This window comes from Sebastes umbrosus, chromosome 1, assembly GCF_015220745.1.
Source record: "Sebastes umbrosus isolate fSebUmb1 chromosome 1, fSebUmb1.pri, whole genome shotgun sequence".
NCBI lineage: Eukaryota > Metazoa > Chordata > Actinopteri > Perciformes > Sebastidae > Sebastes > Sebastes umbrosus.
The window spans coordinates 27990805-28011545 of record NC_051269.1 but is presented as its reverse complement, the minus strand read 5'-3'; the positions used below and the strand labels follow the sequence as shown (position 1 = coordinate 28011545).

Below are 20741 nucleotides of genomic sequence, written 5' to 3'. Positions count from 1 at the left end.
GACTTAATGATTTAAATAAGGGCTATTAAAGTGTTCGTACTGGGAAGTTGATTCACATAATAAAAATGTATCCACTGAGTTACAGACGTGTCTTTCCCAATGTAAGTCTATGGGAAAGTCTTTTTGGGCCCAATGGCTTCACGTGACGAATACAGAAGTTCTAGTACCGCCATTTGGCCACTACAAAAATTGGGATCAAAAGGCCGACGCTCTTCCTGGGGGCTTAACTCTAGCCCTGTAAACCGCAACACACATCAGACATCACAATGGTTTTAAGACAAAAATTAAATTTTTTATTTTCATAAATAACTATTTATTAGAATATAAATAAACAATTGGTCCATGATATTGTTGACTTAAAAGTGTTTAGTCAGTTTCACTACAAAATTAAACTATTATTAACAAATAAGTGCGGCCGGGCAGATGAAAAAGTGTGAGAAAGAGAGTAACAAGGGTCAAAGTGTATTTATTTATTAATTTGTTACCTCACTGCAGAAAATGAAGGGTGCCCATTGGCGTTTTTTTTTTTTTTTTAAAGAAGGTGGTGCCCTAGGCGACCACCTACATGGCCTGTGCCTTAAGACGGCCCTGAGCAGCTGAGTAAAGTAGTTCATGAATAGTAGGCTAGGTAAGTCACATGCAGTTGTTAATCAAATAAAGGACTTGATGGCCAAGGGCATGCAGTTTGTTCAGCTAATGCAACACAAATATAAAATCAATGTTTATCATCAGAACATAATAAAACAAGTGGCTGGATGATGTCCAGAGGACTCATATGGTAATTTTTTTTTATTTCAAAAGAACAAATAAAGAGTGCTCAAAGATTTATATTTACAAGGCAGCACAGATGGACTTTTGTCAAACTATGAAACCAATATGGTGTTCCTAATACAGCAATATAGTCCCTTTCAAGAATAACATATCTCGTCTTTTCTGCCTCTACTGAGTTCTCATGGTTTACAAATAATGTGTGCAGCTGAAGTGTGAGGATGGAAATGACTAAGAGTGTTATGGCACACTCTGTGTTTGTTAGGGACAGGTTGAAGGGTTTAAAACTGTTGATTTGTTTCCCATGAAGGAGCCGGGGCCTGTATCACAAACTTCAACAAAGTCTGGCTCTCTCTGGCTTCACTGGGCCTAGAATTTGTGATCGTGATAAAGTGTCTGATTATAAACAGCTTTCACTTTGTGATACAGGCCAAAGACCAGATAAGACCATTAAGGTTACAAATGACCAAGTACACCTACACACACCCTGAATCTTTTGTTCTGCTTACTCTTATCTGATCTTGAGCCTCTGGACACTGGCCTCTTTGGGAACCATGCCAAAATCATGTATCAGCAATGCAAGTTTGTAAATGACTTAGATATTAAGTTTCATATACAAGATTGCACAGTCATGAATTTGAACACATTTATAACTCCCACTTCGTTTGTGCTAATATACAACAAATTCTTTCAGAAACATATTCACGCAATTATTATGTACATGTTGAGTTCTAAGTAGTCACAATTATTCACAAATGATACAAATTCAGCCCTTAAGTACATCTCTGAAGGATCCTTAGAAAAGTCTTGTGTGGATTTATTATTTTGGTCTGATTGACATTGAAGCGTTCTTTGTCTTCCTTTGCTAAATTAAATCCTTGTCAGAAATGAAAAGTACACACTTAAAAGATCTATCTTCCAACACTCTTTTTAGTGTTTTTCTTTTAAATCCCTTTCACAGCACATGACAACCCAAAAGAAACACACGTTTCTGTGAAACAATGCTAGATTTCTGAGTTTACAGAACCTTTTTCTAAAGATATAAAGTGCCACAGCATGTGTACCAACACTTGTGTAATCTACAGTTGTGTTTAATCTAATCACCAAACGCAGCAACAGAAAGTCTCAAAGACAAGCGGGAACTGAAATGTCAACCCTTGAGTATTTGTCCTTTGTTTTTCATATCCAGACACAATCATACACATTATAAATTGAACAACCTGTGCAAACACAGCACAATGCACAATAACCCCAGCTGTGTCCCTTAAAGGTGAGGACTTCTTTGTCAATAGCAACATATAAGACAAAGACACACAGTGTGCTGCTGACAACTCCAGAACTAGATGCACATTTTCAGTAAAAGTCACTGACATGTTTTTTAAAAAAAAAAAAAAAAAAAAAAAAGGTACATCACCATCTATCAAAACTGAATCCCTTCAAAAAAAGGGGAAATGCATAACTTCATTCAACTGCACAAGTGGAGCTGAGACGTTGCGGTTTCATCGTGCAACATATAACTGGTGCCTACTACAGACACATTTTGCCTTTTCATGACACACAAACACATTTTCTGAATGTGCAAACAGGTGAGTTGATATTATCCACCAGATTTTATAGCGGTAACTGAATCATTTGGGACTCTCTTTCAAATCTGCAGCTGCACTTCAGAGTCCCCCCCCGCCCTGCTGGTCTCCACAGGAGTTCACCGTCACAACAGGTGCACCGAATGAGCTCATATGTCCACGTCGTCTGAGTCAGAGGCGCTGGTTGACTGGGTCTCCTCCTGGGACTCTCCCCACACAAACCTGTAGTTGTTCTCCAACTCCTGCTGCCTCTTTTGCTCTTTGTAAACCTCTTCTGTGCCTCCAGTCTGTAAGATGGAGGGGGAGAGGGGATAGGATGTGTTTAAAATAGGGCTGTCAAAGTTAACGTGATAATGTTGCATTAACGCAAATTCGTTTTAATGCCACTAATTTGATGAATGACAATGATCACACTAATTGAAAAGGCTTCATTCACTTTGTGAAATAGCAGCTCTGCTCCCTTTCCTTGGTTAATGTTTCATCTCGTAAAAAGTGTATTCATATTTTATGATGTTAGCGGAGGGTGCGGCAAGGTAATTCAACTCTACAATAAAAAGCAACCTGAAACCCATGGGTCCTCACTTTTGCCCCATATTTCATGGTTTAGTTTTCTAAAGCACAACAGTTGTTATTCATTTGTCCCCAGAGTCAAAACTAAACATGGAGAAGCGGTGTTCAGTTCTTATGTACCATATATCTGGAAAAAACTCCCAGAGAACTGTAGGTCAGCTGCAACTTTCACTTCTTTCAGAGTGGCAGTAGGCAGAACGTTTTTGGCATCATTGGGAAAAAAACTGTAAAATAACCTTTCAGCATATTGTAATTCAAGTGTTCTGAGAGAAAACTACATTTCTGCACCTCTTCATGGTTCTGTTTGCAGGCTTTAAAAATCTAGCCCGTGATGGGAGACTTTGGCCAATCACATGTCATTTCAGAGACAGAGAGCGTTCCTATTGGCTGTTCATTCAACGGAGGCAGCTGTCAATCACTCGCGAACTCCGATCAAACGGTTTAACTAGGCAGCGCTGATCAAATATGAATCAATATTCTGTTACTGTAATGCCTATTTCTCGTGTAAAATGTTTTCAGAAACATCTTGTAGTGTACTGTTTAGCTGTAAAATGAGAAAGTTTGCTCCGGCTGATGGGCGGTGCTTGGGATTTCCTCAACTGATCTCAACATGGCTGCCAGGTCACAAACTTTCTCAGTTTCTGTAGTTTCGGCTACATGTTACTTTCTGTATGTGAAAGTTGAAAATACAGTATTTGTGGTGCCAACTGAGGTAATGCTTCACTGTACACTAGTAGTATTGAGCAGTTATATACACTTTTATATACCTATTTTACTATATCGATGTCTAATATTTGATTTAATCATTTACTGGTGAGGTGACATTATGGATGTGAGAGATCTACTTATTTTCTTTTATTTTTATTTCTTTCAGTTTTGTTGATATTGTGGATTGTCAATGATGTGACGTTGGAATATCTTGTGTTCTTTGTGGATCCCAGGAATAGTAATTGTTAATGTGGTCATAACTGTGGCTCCTTAAGTAAACAGAGTGAGGTAAATAAAGGCTTGCATTCACTAACCACTAAGTACGCTTTACAGCACACACCTGCTGGCAACCACAGTATTGTGTATGTTCAAGTCACACCCAGAAATGAACACAATAAAAGGTTATAATCACTTCTTAAATTACCAGGAGATTTATGAGGAGCTCCCTGAAGGACTTTGTATCTTCTTCAGTCAGCCACTGATCACCTGCCTCCTCTGCATTTTTTCGCGTCAAGATCTTCACCTCAATTTTACCTGAAAAGAAAAAACAGGGGAAAAGGCAGACTTGCCAGTTAAACACGTGTACTTCCAAATTGCTCAGATTTGTTAAAACGAAAAATAATCATAATGAAGAATGGTAAACACAACTGTGGATGAAAAAAGAAAAGGACACATGGACACACCTTTTGTTTCCCTTTGCCTATAAGAGATATTTTTTTGCTTCCATGATCTTTAACTTTGCAATATATTCTGTTTAAAAAAAATAGCTAATTTAATGAATCCCTGGTCTAATGTCCAAAACAGTTTCTTGATCTGCGGTACAAATGTATGTGTTCAATTGCTGGCAGCATGAAAAATGAAGGATTAGCATGATGTAAAGTGTCTTTTGAACAGCTAAACCTTGGAAAACCCTAAATCTGACAGTTGAATGCTTTTTGACAAAGATGAGAGGAGAAGTACAGAACTACTATATGCTCAAGATATAACAGATGGAAGAGAGAAAAGGCCGTGAGTGTTTCGGGCAATCCCCCTCGTACCTTCTGCCTTCAGTCCTGCTTTCTCTAGCTGTTCTTTAACCACGTCCTTTATGTGCTGCCACTGGGGGTCTCCTTCGCCCATCTCCTGAACTTTGACCTCCCCATCAGGGCTGCTGCCCGTCTTATACTTAGTAATTTTGATCTTAACATGGTCGTCAGCTGCTTGGTCTGGGGTGACGAGACAAAAGAGGGACAAACAACACAGTTCACCTCAAAAGCCCATCAGCAGGGCCACAGGATGGAGGAGGCAAGAGCCAAGAATATGTATTCCTAAACACTGTCTTATAAGCATTACATTTCTGCACTTTCATACTTTTATAATTTCAATTTGGATGTAATTACTGAAAATCACCCACAGATACATCAATGGCAGCAGAGGAAAGACCGCTAACTAACCAAAAGAATTCAAAATATCAATCTGATAACATAGATTCTCTGTGGATCAAACTAACTCCATGTGTGCGTCTATTCTGGGATGAAAGATGTCACAACAAACATCTACTGCACATATGAATGAAATATGACAATGATGGAGGCGGACACAGAGCATACAGATATGACCACAGAGGGGCAACGCTGCCTGGTTACCTGGCTGCTTCGGGGCCAGGCTGGGGCTGCCTCTGGTGGGGTCGCTGGCTCTCTGAACTCCCGCTGTTTGCTGCTCCGGGTCCTGGACATCTTTCTCCTCCAAATGATCAAGTATCTTGTCCAGCGTCGTCTCCAGTGTCTGTGTCGCTTGAGTGCGATCAAACTCCCCTTTCAGACCTTCTGTCTCTAATTCCTGCTGAGCCTACAACACAAGAGAGCCAATCACATCAAAGCATTGTTTATTTCATTGTGTCAGATCTGCCTTATAATAATTTAAAGGTAGGGTTGGTAGTGCTGTTCAAATACATTCTTTGTTATATTAGTTGAAATTCTCATTACATCCCGACAGCAATCAATATATCAAATGCTCTGGCAAAACAAAAAGAAGAAACGAAATCTGGTATCGGTGGCTGTTGCAGGACTGTAATAAACCCGTCCAATGATTTCCGAATGTGCATTCTGTCCGTGTACTCATTGCGCATCACCATAGACTGTATATACGAAGTGGACGTAGTCACCACAACGTCACCCATTAGTTTGCGGACTACTGTTTTGAAGCCTCAAGTTCGGCATTTTGAGCATCGCCATCTTGATTTTTTGCAACCAGAAGTGACAAAAGAGGGTTTAGCTTAGTACAACCGAACGCTGAATAAGACATTTTTATGCGACCAAAAATATTATAATCAGCTTTCATGAACTGAAAACACACTATGAAAGGGTTAAAGTTGCAAGACAAAAACATGGACAACTCCCAGAGCAGACAACGCCGTGGTAGCGACCTGTCAATCACAAGGTAGCCACGCCCTAAAGCATACCCTGCTTTATGGTCTATTTAACTCTAAATGGGACCATAATTTGCTAAATGAACATCATGCTGTATTGAAGAAGACTTGAAACTAGCGATTGAGACCATAAACTCATGTTTACAATGTTTACTGAGGTAATAAATCAAGTAAGAAGTAGGCTCATTTTCTCATTTCTACACAATCAGACTTCTTTTTGCAACCAGAGGAGTCGCCCCCTCCTGGCTATTAGAGAGAATGCAAGTTTAAGGCACTTCAGCATTGGCTTCACTTTTCAGACCCGGAGTTGCCCACTGGCGTCACTAGAGTCTTCCACATGCTGCTAGCTTGACAGCTGTGAGTACTGACAATAGCCATGTTTGTTGTTTATGTTCATTATGATATCATATGTTTACATTCATTATCATAATTTTGGGGGAGTGGCTTTGGAGGGAGGCCTGAAGGGACGGACTGTAAGTGTTACAGACTTGATGACTTTCTCTCTAAATTTAGTGACTTTTGGAGCTAGTTAGCAGCTTCTGCTGCTAGCTACTTTTATTGGAAAAGAGTTGGTAACAATGGGATGGGTTTTTCGGTTGGTTTATTTTAAAAATCTTTTGTACTCTCGCTAGGTTCTCAGCATTACCGACCCCTACCTTTAATATACATCAATCTTTGTGTTAAAATGACATATCGTCTCTAAACCTCATTTATGATGTTGTCAAACTCCTTCTGCATTTCCTCTTTTATCTCTTCAATTTTATCAGAGGGCACTGAGAGGTCGGCCATCTCATCCTCAAACTCCTGTATGAGGCGTTCATCTGCATCTTTCTCTTCCTCTCCGAGCTTCTCCGTTACCCTGTCGCTATTTGGTTTCTCTCCTCGACTTTTGGCTTGGTTTTGTGCTTTCTAGAAGAAAAAAATGCAGCATTGAATTGGAATACACATAAACTGCAACGAAAATACAATAAAAAATATACTCCTACAGGTGCAAAAAAAAAGCATCAACATAATCTTGGCAAGCAAACTGACCTTCCTGTTACTCTCTTTGAGATGTTGGACAAATTTCATCAGGTCTGCCGGGTCAGTGATGATTTTAAAGTTGAATTTTTCAACTGAAAGACATTAATGTGAAGAGAGAAAAGAAAACAACACTCAAAAGAAATGTTTAACAAAGTACTCCGTTTGGACAAACAATCGTTGAGTTTGCAAATCAGATAACATGACTGCACATAAATAAATAAATAACAGACTTAATCTTGTTTGAGGCTCTCTAAAGCAGCAGGACATCAAATCAGCTGTGCTGTAGAACAGTGACCGCAATGATCATAAATGGCATTGGTCTTCCTTGTGTGTGCGTGTGTGTGTGTATCTTTGTGTGTGTGATAGGGAAGGAGAAAGCGGTAAATTGCGATACCTTCATCACCATCATCCATGACTTCATTGTCTGTCAGTGAGTTATAGCCATCATCTGCTGCCTGTGTGTAGAAAACAAAAATCAGGTTAGTGATGTGAAGTGCGGAGGAAAAATGTCAACCTACAACCTCTAGTAGTTGGGATCTGGCTGGAGAAGAAGCACCTTAACATTTAAAACATATACAGTATCATCAGCTTACCACACGCTTGGTGAATATACACAATAATGAAGTTTGGAAAAAAAATAATATATATCAACAATGTGTCAGTTTAGTCTGATCCTTATCAACAGCACACAGTTGATGAGAATGTAGCAGCAGTAACAGCAGCAGCCCAGCCTTACATTTACCGGAGAAGCATCATTCGTTAAAAGGGACAACTGATTCTAAGACGTATTTCTGTACCTGATTCTCCTGTTGAGAAGCAGGTGTTTTTGAACCCCCTGGCTTTGTAACTCCCTCCCAGAAGTCAGAATCTTCTGCTTCCTCTGACCCGGCGTCCTCAGATACATCAGCAGTATCTGTTTCAAAATAAAGGCACACACAAGTTTACATCCAGCGTGACGGAAATAAAACACCCTGTGGATATTCTTATTTAATTAATTGATAAAATTACTACAATATTTAAAAGGGAATTTGCCTCTTAAAGCTGCAGTCGGTAACCTTGAGCAAATATGATAAAAAGTTATTTTTATAAAACTGTCACTATATCCTGACAGTAGTGCATGAGACATATAATGTGAAATATGTGAAAAAAACACATTCCTCTGTGTCCTCCTGGGCTCCTAATGACACCGCCCCCAAACAAAAACAACCAATCAGAACAGAGGAGTCTCTAAAGCATCTTGCAAAACTGGCAAACTCCAATCAAACTATCAAACTAGGCAGCGCTGATCAAATATGAATCCAGATTCTGTTACTGTAATGCCTATTTCTCTCCTCAAATGCTTTCAGAAACATGTTTTAGTGCTTAGCTGTAAAATGAGAAGGTTTGTGACCCGGCCGCCATGTTGAAAACAGCCAAATCCAAGCAACGCCCACTGGCTGGAGCAAACTTTACCATTTTACACAGTGGGCAACCTCCGGGTTTGAGAAGTGAAGCCAACGCTGAAGTGCCTTAAACTTGCATTCTCTCTAATAGCCAGCAGGGGGTGACTCCTCTGGTTGCTAAAAGAAGTCTGATTGTATAAAAGTCTATGAGAAAATGAGCCTACTTCTCACTTGATTTATTACCTCAGTAAACATTGTAATCATGAGTTTATGGTCTCAGTCACTAGTTTCTAGTCTTCTTCAATACAGCATGATGTTCATTTAGTAAATGATGGTCCCATTTAGAGTCAAATAGACTATAAAGCAGGGCATTCTTTAGGGCGTGGCTAACTTGTGATGGACAGGTCGCTACCACGGCGTTGTCCGGTCTGGGAGTTGTCCGTGTTTTTGTCTTACAACTTTAACCTTTTCACAGTGTGTTTTCAGTTCATGAAAGTTAATTATAACCTTTTTGGTTGCCTAAAAATGTCTTATTCAGCATTCAGTTGTACTTAGCTTCCCCCTCTAGTTTCACTCCTGTTTGCAAAAATCAAGGTGGCGAAAGCCAAAATGCCAAACTCGAGCTTCAAAACGGCAGTCCACAAACTAATGGGTGATATCGCGATGACTATGTCCACTTCTTATATGCAGTCTATGATTTTACAGCGAAACACTAAAATATGTTTCTGAAAACATTTGATGCGAGATATAGGCATTACAGTAACAGAATCTTGATTCATATTTGATATCATATTTGACCATTTTATCAGAGTTTGTGAGTTTCGCGAGCAGTGATTGACAGCTGCTGTAGAGACAGCTCGGCTCCGACTGGTTGTTTTTCTTTGGGCACGGTGAAATCTTGCAAATGCCAGTAGGAGCACAGGAGGACACAGAGGAAAAATATAATTTCATGCACTACGGTCAGGATATAGCGACAGTTTTATAAAAAAAATACTTATTATCATATTTCCTCAAAGTTACCGATTGCAGCTTTGAGTGTAAAAAAATGCACCTTTTGTGTCTGACTGGTTCGGGTCATCACTGGGTGCAGGTGATGTCTCTTCTGCAGTTACTTCCACTGCTCCATCCGCGCCTTCATTACCAGCCAACATCTCATCAAGACTCCTCAGCTCCTCTGAGATCTGCTCTACTTTACGCTTCGTGTCCGCTGGGAACAGACAGAGGAAAGGAGGAGGAGGGAGGGAGGGAAAGAAGGAACACTCATGTCACACATTTCTTATTGTTATAATATAAGACATTGGAAGATTTTATATATCAAACACCTATTCAGCAACAAATGTCAAAAAGTTGCACGCCTTTATCTTCCTATCTGACACTTTTAAATACTCCTTTCCAAAATGATGTCTTGCTGCTTGCATTCTCCTGCTTCAACAGGATATAACACTAAAGTCATGAAGCAAGACTCTCTCCAAATGATAAGTCACACCATGTCATTTCATTTCATTCATTGTTTTTGACTTACAGACTTGAGCCTTGACGTAATCCATGTATTGTTGGGCACTTAGTGCTGGCTGGCAAACAATACCCTGGGGCTTGGCAGTGGACGGCGGTCGCAGAAATGGATGCTGACAGGTACGGCTGGTATGAACAGTCAGCACATAGCGACACGACTGAGGCTCATCCACTCGGGCAATGTAGTCACCAGAGCCTTCTTCGCACACAAACTGTAAATATCAGTGTACAATTAGTTAGGTGTGTTTCGGAAGATCACTTGGTAAAACATGCACATTTTCACTGACTTCATTCATACCTGTTAGTAGTGAGTAGCAAAACAAGAAAAACAGACCAAACCACACAGGTAGCGTGGAATTAAAATAAATCCTGTATTCAAATGTCTCACCCGGACTTCAGTCTCTCTGGGATTTCCATTTAGATCACACTTTGAGCCATTTACATAGGTCTGACTGTGGTAGCGCTTCATCCTGTGCAGTTTGGAGGCCTGGGAAATAAACAGAAAAGATGTTTTAACCAAACTGATTTGCAATATTCTTGAAGGTTCAGTGCATCATCCAAAGGTTAAATGTGATGCTTCTGATGTTTGTCCACATATAATGATTCACAGACAGTCATCATTACTGGAAGCTGGTAAATCACCAAAAACACGAGTAGGATTGGGTTGCACCAGCAGTTTGTAAATCCAAGTTTGTAATTTGAAGTTCTCCCTGTTCAGACCTGATATTAACATGCGTCCAGCGTGATCCGAACACAAGTGGACAGCTTTAAATACGTCTATTCACACCTGGCATTAGAACGCGTCTCCACATGCGTCTGGAGTGGCCACTTGTGATCGTAGTAAACACATGGCTAATACAGCAGACGTTGTGATGTAAGATTACAATTCAGGTACATTTTATGACATCAAAATAAAAGGTTGATGTACCGGTGGTCCCCAGGGACCTCCGAGCCGCCGGCACCGCTGCCTTTGCCAGGCAACAGCGGCGTACAGAGCTTCAGAGAGCCGGGGATGAGAGAGACAGCGAGCGAGTGGACGGGCGAGCAAGCACACAGGCGACTGTCAGCTCCGTGCAGAACACCGGAACAAAATCCGACAATATGACAATAATGCACTTTGCGCGCCTAGTCTGATAGTCTGTAGATATGTAGCCTATAGATCAGATATCAGTTGTACCGACAGGATACAGTAGAGCAAAGAGGTCGTTTCCATGCTGCAAGCTGACAAGTGCCGACTGCTGCCTGTCTATTCTTTTTCAGAGGGTGTCGTATCCTGTACAGATTGTAAAGCCCCCTGAAGCAAATTTGTGATTTTGGGCTACACAAATAGAATTGAATTGACTTGACTTGACTTGACTTGACTGTGCTCCTGAGGGGCGCAGAGACCCGCTGATCCCAGTGGGACGTCAGTAGAGTAAGTTGGTCCTTAATGTGGCCCAGGACACATTCGCGTACACACTGCTAAAAGAATGTGGCCATATGTGGCCCAGACCACCTCTGAATGTGGTCTGAAACATCGGATCTTATTGCGTCCTCAATGCGTCTTGTGTGCGTTCACACCTGTACTTAGAGCTGTCCACTTGTGATCCAATCACTCAGGACGCATGTTAATACCAGGCCTGAACACGGCAGAACTACTAGCTCAAACTAGTGATTTACTTAATCGGTTTGCACTGGTAAATACCTAACGTGTAAACTGGTTGGTAGGAACAGCACTGTCCAATCAAAAGCAATCAAGTATGTAAACTGCAGCATCACAAGCTTCAACATTACCTCTAAAAATAAGTTACAATACTTTGTAAATGTAGGTATGACTTTGTTTTATTTGTAGGTATGACTTTGTCTTAATGTGTGTTTCAGAACCAGTGGTATTCACATAGTTTAGAGTGAGAGGGAAATATCCGATTACAAAACCCAACTGACCTCATTAGGCACAAAATCTTGTAATTTGAACTACAGTGTGCTATGTTTCTATAAAATGTTATTTAAAATGCTCCCAGATTACATCATTATTAAACAGCACTTTAGTCAAGCGTCAGATATGACAAACCTATTTCATTTTACTTCTTACAATCTTCACACTAAATGGGCTGTATATTAGCAAGTTAGTTTTGTAAGTTGGTTCAGTTGGCTACGCACAGTTACACCTGGCAGTTAGTTGGTGGAAATATTTAGTAACAACTAATCTCTATGTAAAATCTAGTTTGGGTGGCACAATCCCCCAGACAAGCAGGATAAATCTGGGTGGGGAAAGGGAAAAAGCAGCGCTTGCCCCTTCCTCATTACCACCACTGAGGTGCCCTTGAGCAAGGCCCTTGACCCCAACTGCTCCAGTGGAGCTGCTCAGTGGCCAGCAGATCAGACTGTGGTCGTACTGGCAGCTTCCAGGTGTGAACTGTGTTCCTGAAAAAGAGAGCATTGCTCTCAGTAAATCACCCCTGAATAAATAAAGATAACACATCTTGTGGAACCGGTTCCCTTGTTCTATGACTCAGTCTTGGTGTTGTTGTTGTTGTTACTATTGGCATGAATAAGCCAATCGCACAGGTTCATCTGGCATCAGTTGAATTAATTTGCATATTCGTTTGTGATGTTGATGGGTTAGTCAAACTTTTCCTCCCACAGTCAAACAACTTAATTTGCTTTGCAATTGTCTCTAAAACAGATGCCTGTGCGCACGTGAGTAAACGCACCAACGCATGTGCAGCGTTGTCCGGTTCTGGTTGACTATAACAGCAATATTCAAATATCACTAATGCTACCAATATCAAATAAATATTTATTTTGGGGTGCACGTTTTTCTGTTGGCTGTCCATATTTTTTTTATGTTAAAAAGTGGTTACCACTGATGGCAAGCAAAGGCCAAGAATTGGTTGCCAATTTCTCAAAATGGTTGCCAATGGCAACCCTTACTGTCATGCCCTTCAAAGGTTCAGCTCATATCATACAATTGTGCATTTGCCATTTTTGACTTTATTAAATGTATACCAGAAAACAAAGAATAAGAAAAAGAATCAAGAGTGAAGAAAAACAACTATAACCACAACATTGAGGCAACTTTACCTTCGCTGTTTCATTGCTCCAATCAAATTCAGATTCATAATAACCGAGGAAGAGAACGTCCCCTTTGATTTCTGTGTCTGAGGAGAGAAAAACAACATCTGTCAAATTGATTGTCATGAAAAATGTAGATTAAAAACACAGAGGTAAACTCTTACCTTCAAGGTGGTACTGTCTGATATGCTGACCGTGGCAGAACTCATATGTCCACCAGTCCTTCGTCTGCCGGAGACACAGATGGCAACATTTTAATAAACAGTAATTGGCTGAAACATTTTCCTTTTCATCTAGGACACGTGTTCAATGTCATCAACAATATCATTGATCATCCTATTAGAATTCCACACACTCAAACAAATTATACACATATTGTTATGTTTCTAAACTGGCTAAGGAAGGACTACAAAATACTAACAAAAGGCTCAAAACATGCTCGCAATCTCAATCAAAATAACAAAAATTAAAGCCTCAGCTTCTGGTGGAGTCCGATTAGGTATTAACAAAAACATGCTACACTTTGTAATTCTTTGAACTACACAGAAAATGCCACCTACACACTTTTACTTTATTTTATTTCATCTGGAAAATATTAAACAGCAACAACTGTGCTGTTCCTGTTGTTGATCACCAGTATTTGGTTCATATGTGCTACAATCTGAGTGAGTGTAACAACAGAAACAAGTACTGACTGTATTAAGTTCCTGTTAAGACGGCACTACAGGGTTTCCCCCAGGAAATGATTCAGCAGAGTCGATCCTGATGCATCCAGTCTCATGATCACTTTAGTTAGAAGAACAGCCCTCTACTGGACTCTATGGGTAACACTCTTTTCCAATCATGAGCATGCATTCGCCCACTGTAAATTTAAATAAACATAGCCGGCCAATCAGGACGTGCCTTCCCGAATACAAGCGGACCCCACGGTAAATAAGGTAGCACACACACCGCTGTCTGTTATCTTTTTTTCTCTTCAGTGAACGGCAATTTACCCATTGATCTGCTTCATCCTCGGATGGAGTTGTTGTTTGCTCTACAGCTTGTTAAGCCCCTTGAAGCAATTTTTTGATTTGTCACATAGAGATATATAACTAAAATTGATTTGACTTGACTTTGTTACGGTTCTTGTTCTGCTATATGTCTATTAGTGTGCAAGTTCATTGAGAGAGACAAAAAACTGTCTGATAAAACACAAAGTTGTAGCCATGACAGCAGACAATGCTTCAAATATGGATGTTGCTGCAAAGAAGCTACAAATTCTAAAACGTGGACGCTTCATACACATCTTCAACCCGGCAGCACAGAAGATCTCTACAATCACCACAAGGTGGACACCCAAGATTAGTGTCACCAATTCAGTATCTGACCAAATGTGAAATATGGTCTTCCCTTCTGTTCCTGAGTTATGGTGTTGAATAATGGCCAGAAGAGTGTGTTTGTGGAACATTATGATGTCGCAGTGAAGTTGACCTTTGACCTTTTAGATATGAAATGTCATTACTTTGTCCTATTAAACATCTGTGTGAAATTTGATGTCATAATTAGCCTATGGATTCTTGAGTTATGGCCAAAAATGTGTTCATGAGGTCACATTGACCTTTGACCACCAAAATCTAATCAGTTGAGTCAAAGTGGACATTTGTGCCAAATTTGAAGAAATTCCGCTCAAGGCATGAGATATCGTTCACGAGAATGGGACGGACAACCCGAAAATGTAATGCCTCCGACCACGGCTGGCGCGGAAGCATAGAGGGATTCTTTCACTTTGTCCCACAGCCACAATCTCCTTTTGTGGAAACAAAAGTGCCTTTGTTTCTTAAGCAACAACAAGACACTGGCATCTTTTGAGGAGATATGGAGAAGATAAGTATGTGATGTGGCACTGAGCGACGGAACACATTTGTATCATGCCAGCAACTCACTTTCATAACTGCCTTTTGACTGCGCAACATTTGTACATATTTTCAAGGAGTTTTGGAACAAAGGCTATTGTTCACTTTCCCTGCAGTCACACTAGAGATAAAGGTTTGTAAGCAGAGGACAGACAGATATTTAAATTCCACTGCTAAACAGTGCTAAATACCCATACCTCACAAGAACATAACTTCACAAGAGTGATAATGTGCTTATTTTTCCTTTTTGTTTCTATAACATTGAACAGGACCTCTGTTGGAGGAACTTTAACTTAACTCTGAGATGAACCAGTGAAAACATAAAGCAGCAATACAGAGACGTGTGTCTCTTCCATCCTTTTCATATTGACAGGACTTTGGTTCAGTTTACATTAGCACTCCACTTTCTTGTGTAGCTGAAAATGTATCATTTGTGTTGTATATTTTGAATACATCATAGTCAGTGTGTGAATATAAGTAACCATTTCCTGTTTTAAGTATCTGCTCAAAGTGCGGCACTGAGTTAGCACAAAGGACTGTGGTTTTACTGGAAATACCACGTGTATGAATGTCACATAATTTCAGGGGGCCTGTTCAGACTTTGCATACAGATACATCAGCATTGTGTCAACTGTAGATCCAGTTGTGTCCACACATCAAAACACGTTTCAAATGCATTAAGAGAACAGTCATGATCTGATGTCACTTCAAGCACTAAACTGAAAAAATACATATTAGTATATATATGTTCTGCCATACACTTGAATAATACGACTATGGCCCTGTTCAGACCTGGTATTAACATGCGTCCTTAGTGATCCGATCACAGGTGGACAGCTCTAAGTACAGATGTAAACACACTCAAGACGCATTGAGGACGCATTGAGATCTGATCACTCAGACCACATTCAGAGGTGGTCTGGGCCACATACGGCCACATTCTTTTAGCAGTGTGTACGTGAATGTGTCCTGGGCCACATTAAGGACCGCCAACTCAACTGACGTCCCGCTGGGATCCGCGGGTCTCTGCGCCCCTCAGATGAATAGACGGACAGACGCGAGTGCTTGACTGCCTCGTAACATGGAAACGGCTTCTGTGATGCCATGCAGCAAAGGGCCACAGGTCAGATTCTAATCGCTGCGGTAAGGACTCAGCCTGAGTACATGGGGCACCCGCTCTACCAGGTGAGCTACCGTGGCACCCCTAGAGACACATTCTAACGCCAGGTAAGAACGGACGTACTTAAAGCTGTCCACTTCTGATTGGATCACTCAGGGCGCATGTTAATGCCAGGTCTAAACAGGGCCTATGTTTGCTCACTGGTATCTTGTTTTGTGTATGGACCTGAAAACCCTGTCTGGATTGTATGGCATGTAAAAAATATTTTTCTCTCTGTATTCCTTGAACTTTTTATGCACACTGCAAAGTTGACAGAAGTTGTAAAAATGTGTATCATATACACTGTAAGAGCCATGTTCAGAAATGAGAAAGTTTGCTCCGGCTGGTGGGCGGTGCTTGGTATTTCCTCAACTTATCTCAACATGGCTGCCGGGTCACAAACTTTATCAATTTACAGCTAAACGGTACACTACAAGATGTTTCTGAAAACATTTGAGGTGAGAAATAGGCATTACAGTAACAGAATATTGATTAATATTTGATCAGCGCTGCCTAGTTTGACCGTTTGATCGGAAATTGCGAGTGATTGACAGCTGCTCAGAGACGGCAGGCTTCAGCTCGGCTCTGATTGGTTGTTTTCCTTCAGTCTGTGAAATCTTGCAGAAGCTATTAGGAGTACCGGAGAACACCAGAGGACACAGAAGCACATGATTTTTCCAGATTACCTGTCTCATGTACTATTTTCAGGATATAGTGACCGGTTTATAAAAACAACTTTTTTAAATCATATTTGCTCCATTTCTACCCACTGCAGCTTTAACTAACACAGACAAACTAGCTTTCACACTACAGTGGATATCAAGTCACAGACAACATTCACGTCATTAAATATGGCTCTAGTGATCAGATTCCAGTGCTTTCTGGATGTGTTTTTTGTGCATTCACACATGCATTTGTAGCCATCTGCTTGAATAAACCAAAATGCATTTTAGTGACAGATGTGGTCAGTGTGATACAGTTTGCATCAAAATAGCTCTACCTTGGATGGATAAAATAGGTAAATTAGTTTCTAAACAGCTCAAAGGTCCCATATCATGCTCATTTTCAGGTTCATACTTGTATTTTGTGTTTCTACTAGAACATGTTTACAGTAATAAACTGGGACACATTTAGAATGTTTATGTTTAAAATTGTGTAAAGGGCTTAAATATTGTATATTCGTGACATCACAAATCCTGACCGCTTGTTTCAAACGCAGAGTTTCTGAATACGGGCTGTGTGTATTTCCCTGTGGATTGAGTATTTCGATACTTTCACAGTATTTATATAGAACTTAAGCTTGCTTTATTTAAAAAAATATATGAAAATCTCACTTTTTTTTATAATATGGGACCTTTAAGCATTTGACTATTAGATCCCACAGATGAGAAGTTGAGAACTAACCTTCACTAGACACTGGGCATTGTGCATTGGGCTGAGTAGGTCTGGGATGTCGGGCCCGGTGTACCCTTGTGAGTCGGGCTCAGAGGCAGGGTCCTGATGAAACCGGATGGCCTGGGCTGGAAGTCGACATTCATACAGCTGCTTGTATTTACTGGACACCGTCATAACCTCCTCTGTCTTGGTCTAAAGGCAAGGCAAGGCAAGTTTATTTATATAGCACATTTCATACACAAAGGCAATTCAAAGTGCTTTACATATATAAAAAGCAAGATAAAAGAGCTCAAAGTGCATAAGATAAAAACGAAAATAAAAGAATATAAAAGTATAAGTTAAAAGAAAAACAATTAAAAGGATAATAAAAACAATCAATAGACAGTAAAGTGCAGCATTTGATAAATTAAGAAAAGCATCTGAGAACAGTTTGGTCTTGAGTCTAAATTTGAAAGTGGCAATTGTTGGTGCATCTTTGATCTCATCTGGAAGTTTGTTCCACAGTTGAGCAGCGTAGCAGCTAAAAGGAGCCTCACCATGTTTCGTTCTGACCTTGGGTACTACTAATATATTTTTTTCCCAGTGACCTTAGAGGTCTAGTAGGTGTGTACTGCTGAAGCTTATCTGAGAGGTAATTTGGACCTACCCCCTTTAGTGATTTGTAAACAAGCAGTAGTGTTTTAAAGTCAATTCTGTGACTTACTGGGAGCCAGTGTAGGGACTTAAGTACTTGAGGGATGTATTCAGTTCTTTTGGTTTTTGTAAGAACTCTAGCAGCTGCATTTTGCACCATCTGAAGCTGTTTGATGGTCTTTTTAAGTAGGCCCGTGAAGAGACCATTGCAGTAATCGACTCTGTTCGAAATAAAAGCATGGATACGTTTTTCCAGGTCATGCTTTGACATAAGACCTCTAAGTTTAGCTATGTTTTTAAGGTGGTAAATAGCTGCTTTGGTTATCGCTTTCACTTGATTATTGAAGCTGAGACCACTGTCGATTAAAACACCAAGATTTTTGACAACATCCTTTGCTTTAAGTCCCTTTGTGTTCAGATGATTATCAATCTTAATTCTCTCATCTTTCTTCCCTAATAAGATAATTTCAGTTTTGTCCTTATTCAGCTGTAGGAAGTTTTGAGACATCCAGCTATTGATTTGATCAATGCATTGACAAAGAGATTCAAGGGGACCAATAAATAAATGTAATATGTACATGTGTGCAGTCTATAAAGTGGTATATAGGATGAATAGTGTAAAGTAAGTGGTATATAGGATGAATAGTGTAAAGTAAGTGGTATATAGGATGTATAGTGTAAAGTAAGTGGTATATAGGATGAATAGTGTAATGTCAGTGGTATATAGGATGTATAGTGTAAAGTAAGTGGTATATAGGATGAATAGTGTAAGGTAAGTGGTATATAGGATGAATAGTGTAAGGTAAGTGGTATATAGGATGAATAGTGTAAGGTAAGTGGTATATAGGATGAATAGTGTAAAGTAAGTGGTATATAGGATGAATAGTGTAAGGTAAGTGGTATATAGGATGAATAGTGTAAAGTAAGTGGTATATAGGATGAATAGTGTAAAGTAAGTGGTATATAGGATGTATAGTGTAAAGTAAGTGGTATATAGGATGAATAGTGTAAAGTAAGTGGTATATAGGATGTATAGTGTAAAGTAAGTGGTATATAGGATGAATAGTGTAAAGTAAGTGGTATATAGGATGAATAGTGTAAAGTCAGTGGTATATAGGATGTATAGTGTAAAGTAAGTGGTATATAGGATGAATAGTGTAAGGTAAGTGGTATATAGGATGAATAGTGTAAAGTCAGTGGTATATAGGATGAATAGTGTAAAGTAAGTGGTATATAGGATGAATAGTGTAAAGTAAGTGGTATATAGGATGAATAGTGTAAAGTAAGTGGTATATAGGATGAATAGTGTAAAGTCAGTGGTATATAGGATGAATAGTGTAAAGTAAGTGGTATATAGGATGTGTAGTGTAAAGTAAGTGGTATATAGGATGAATAGTGTAAAGTCAGTGGTATATAGGATGAATAGTGTAAAGTAAGTGTAAAGTGCGCCAGTGGTTAGAGTCCAAGACGGTTGCAGATAGTGCATGTTTCAAGGCAGATAGTGCATGTTTAAACTTCTTAAAGTCCTAATAGTTCTCATATAGGGGTCAGCCTTGGTTAAAATAAAGGTTAAATAAAAATAAATAAATAAGTGAGGAAGCTGCAGGTTGTATTGTTGTGACAGCTGTCAACGATGAATTGCTGCGTAGCTCACATGGAAATAACTTTAACGCTTCCTCGTGTGACTTGCAAGCAAATTGTACATCTCAAATCCTCAACTCAACCAGTTAACAAACAGGTTATTCATTAGTCGCCTTGGTAACGTTAAAGGAAGATATGTAACAGTAGCTAGGTAACGGTAGCCTACTCTCTAGCTAGCTCATGCTAACAGTTAGCTTCCTCCTCACTCACCTGCCCCAACATTACGGGATCGGGAAGAATCTGAATCCCGTATTTCATCTCATTCAGCTCTTCTAGATTCAAGAAGGCTGGCACACAGAGGGGACATATCGAGAAGAAAACGTACAGTCTATTTAGCCACCATATCGAGGAAACGGCCATGATTACACTCTCTTCATCACACAGTTGTCTTGACAGCAACAAAACACAGAACGCTGTGACGTGCTGGCAGCTGATTGGTTGATGAGAGAAGCGCTGCTCTCTGATTGGTCAGTGAGATGAAGCACTGTTCTCTCATTGGCTGATTTTTGTGTCTGTCACAGTTCTGGGGGTGAGTGAGTTTATAACACCGGCACAGAGTGAGTGGGCGGCGCCTCTCCTTTAATAACATAACAAGCACTGCTACTGTAAACAACGCAACACAGCTTTACATAAAATAAACGCACACATTGCTACAGACACCATTGGCTGGTATTACAAACCAATTATGGCCCTAATTACAATCATGCGGATTATTTTCTTATTTAGTAACACCACACTAGCTGTTCTTCAAAAAATAAAGGTCTAAATATAACTTCTTCACCACACATTGGTACCATAAAATGAAAAAGTTCTGACTCCCAGAAAAGTTCCTTTTTGTCCCCCTCCATTAGTCTTTAGATAGTTCTCTTTAATGCAAATTTTAGTGCTTTTAGTGTTTGTGAATTGTATTTTATCTCTATTTGTGTCTGTGTGTCTGCAACTTTGTGTTCTTGCTGCTGACCGTCTTGGCCATGCAGGTGTCCCTTGGAAAAGAGGTTCTTAATCTCAATG

At 39.9% G+C, this 20741-nt stretch overlaps 1 protein-coding gene across 2 annotated transcripts; it reads right to left on the bottom strand.

Moving 5' to 3' along the window:
* Positions 1–752: 752 nt before the first annotated feature.
* Positions 753–20561, bottom strand: os9 (OS9 endoplasmic reticulum lectin). 2 transcript variants are annotated; one of them, XM_037763419.1, is made up of 15 exons: positions 19941–20554; positions 17466–17648; positions 13172–13235; positions 13017–13093; positions 10342–10440; positions 9964–10165; positions 9493–9648; positions 7857–7972; positions 7454–7514; positions 7069–7151; positions 6742–6945; positions 5255–5456; positions 4667–4834; positions 4054–4163; positions 753–2638 (listed from the first exon to the last, which is right to left on the bottom strand). In XM_037763419.1, exons 1-15 carry the CDS (start codon positions 20088–20090, stop codon positions 2501–2503), a joined length of 2013 nt encoding a protein of 670 aa, XP_037619347.1. In that variant the 5' UTR covers positions 20091–20554; the 3' UTR covers positions 753–2500. The 2 variants fall into 2 exon arrangements, with proteins under 2 accessions (XP_037619347.1, XP_037619357.1); XM_037763429.1 differs by lacking the exon at positions 4667–4834 and having other exon boundaries at positions 19941–20561.
* Positions 20562–20741: the final 180 nt, after the last annotated feature.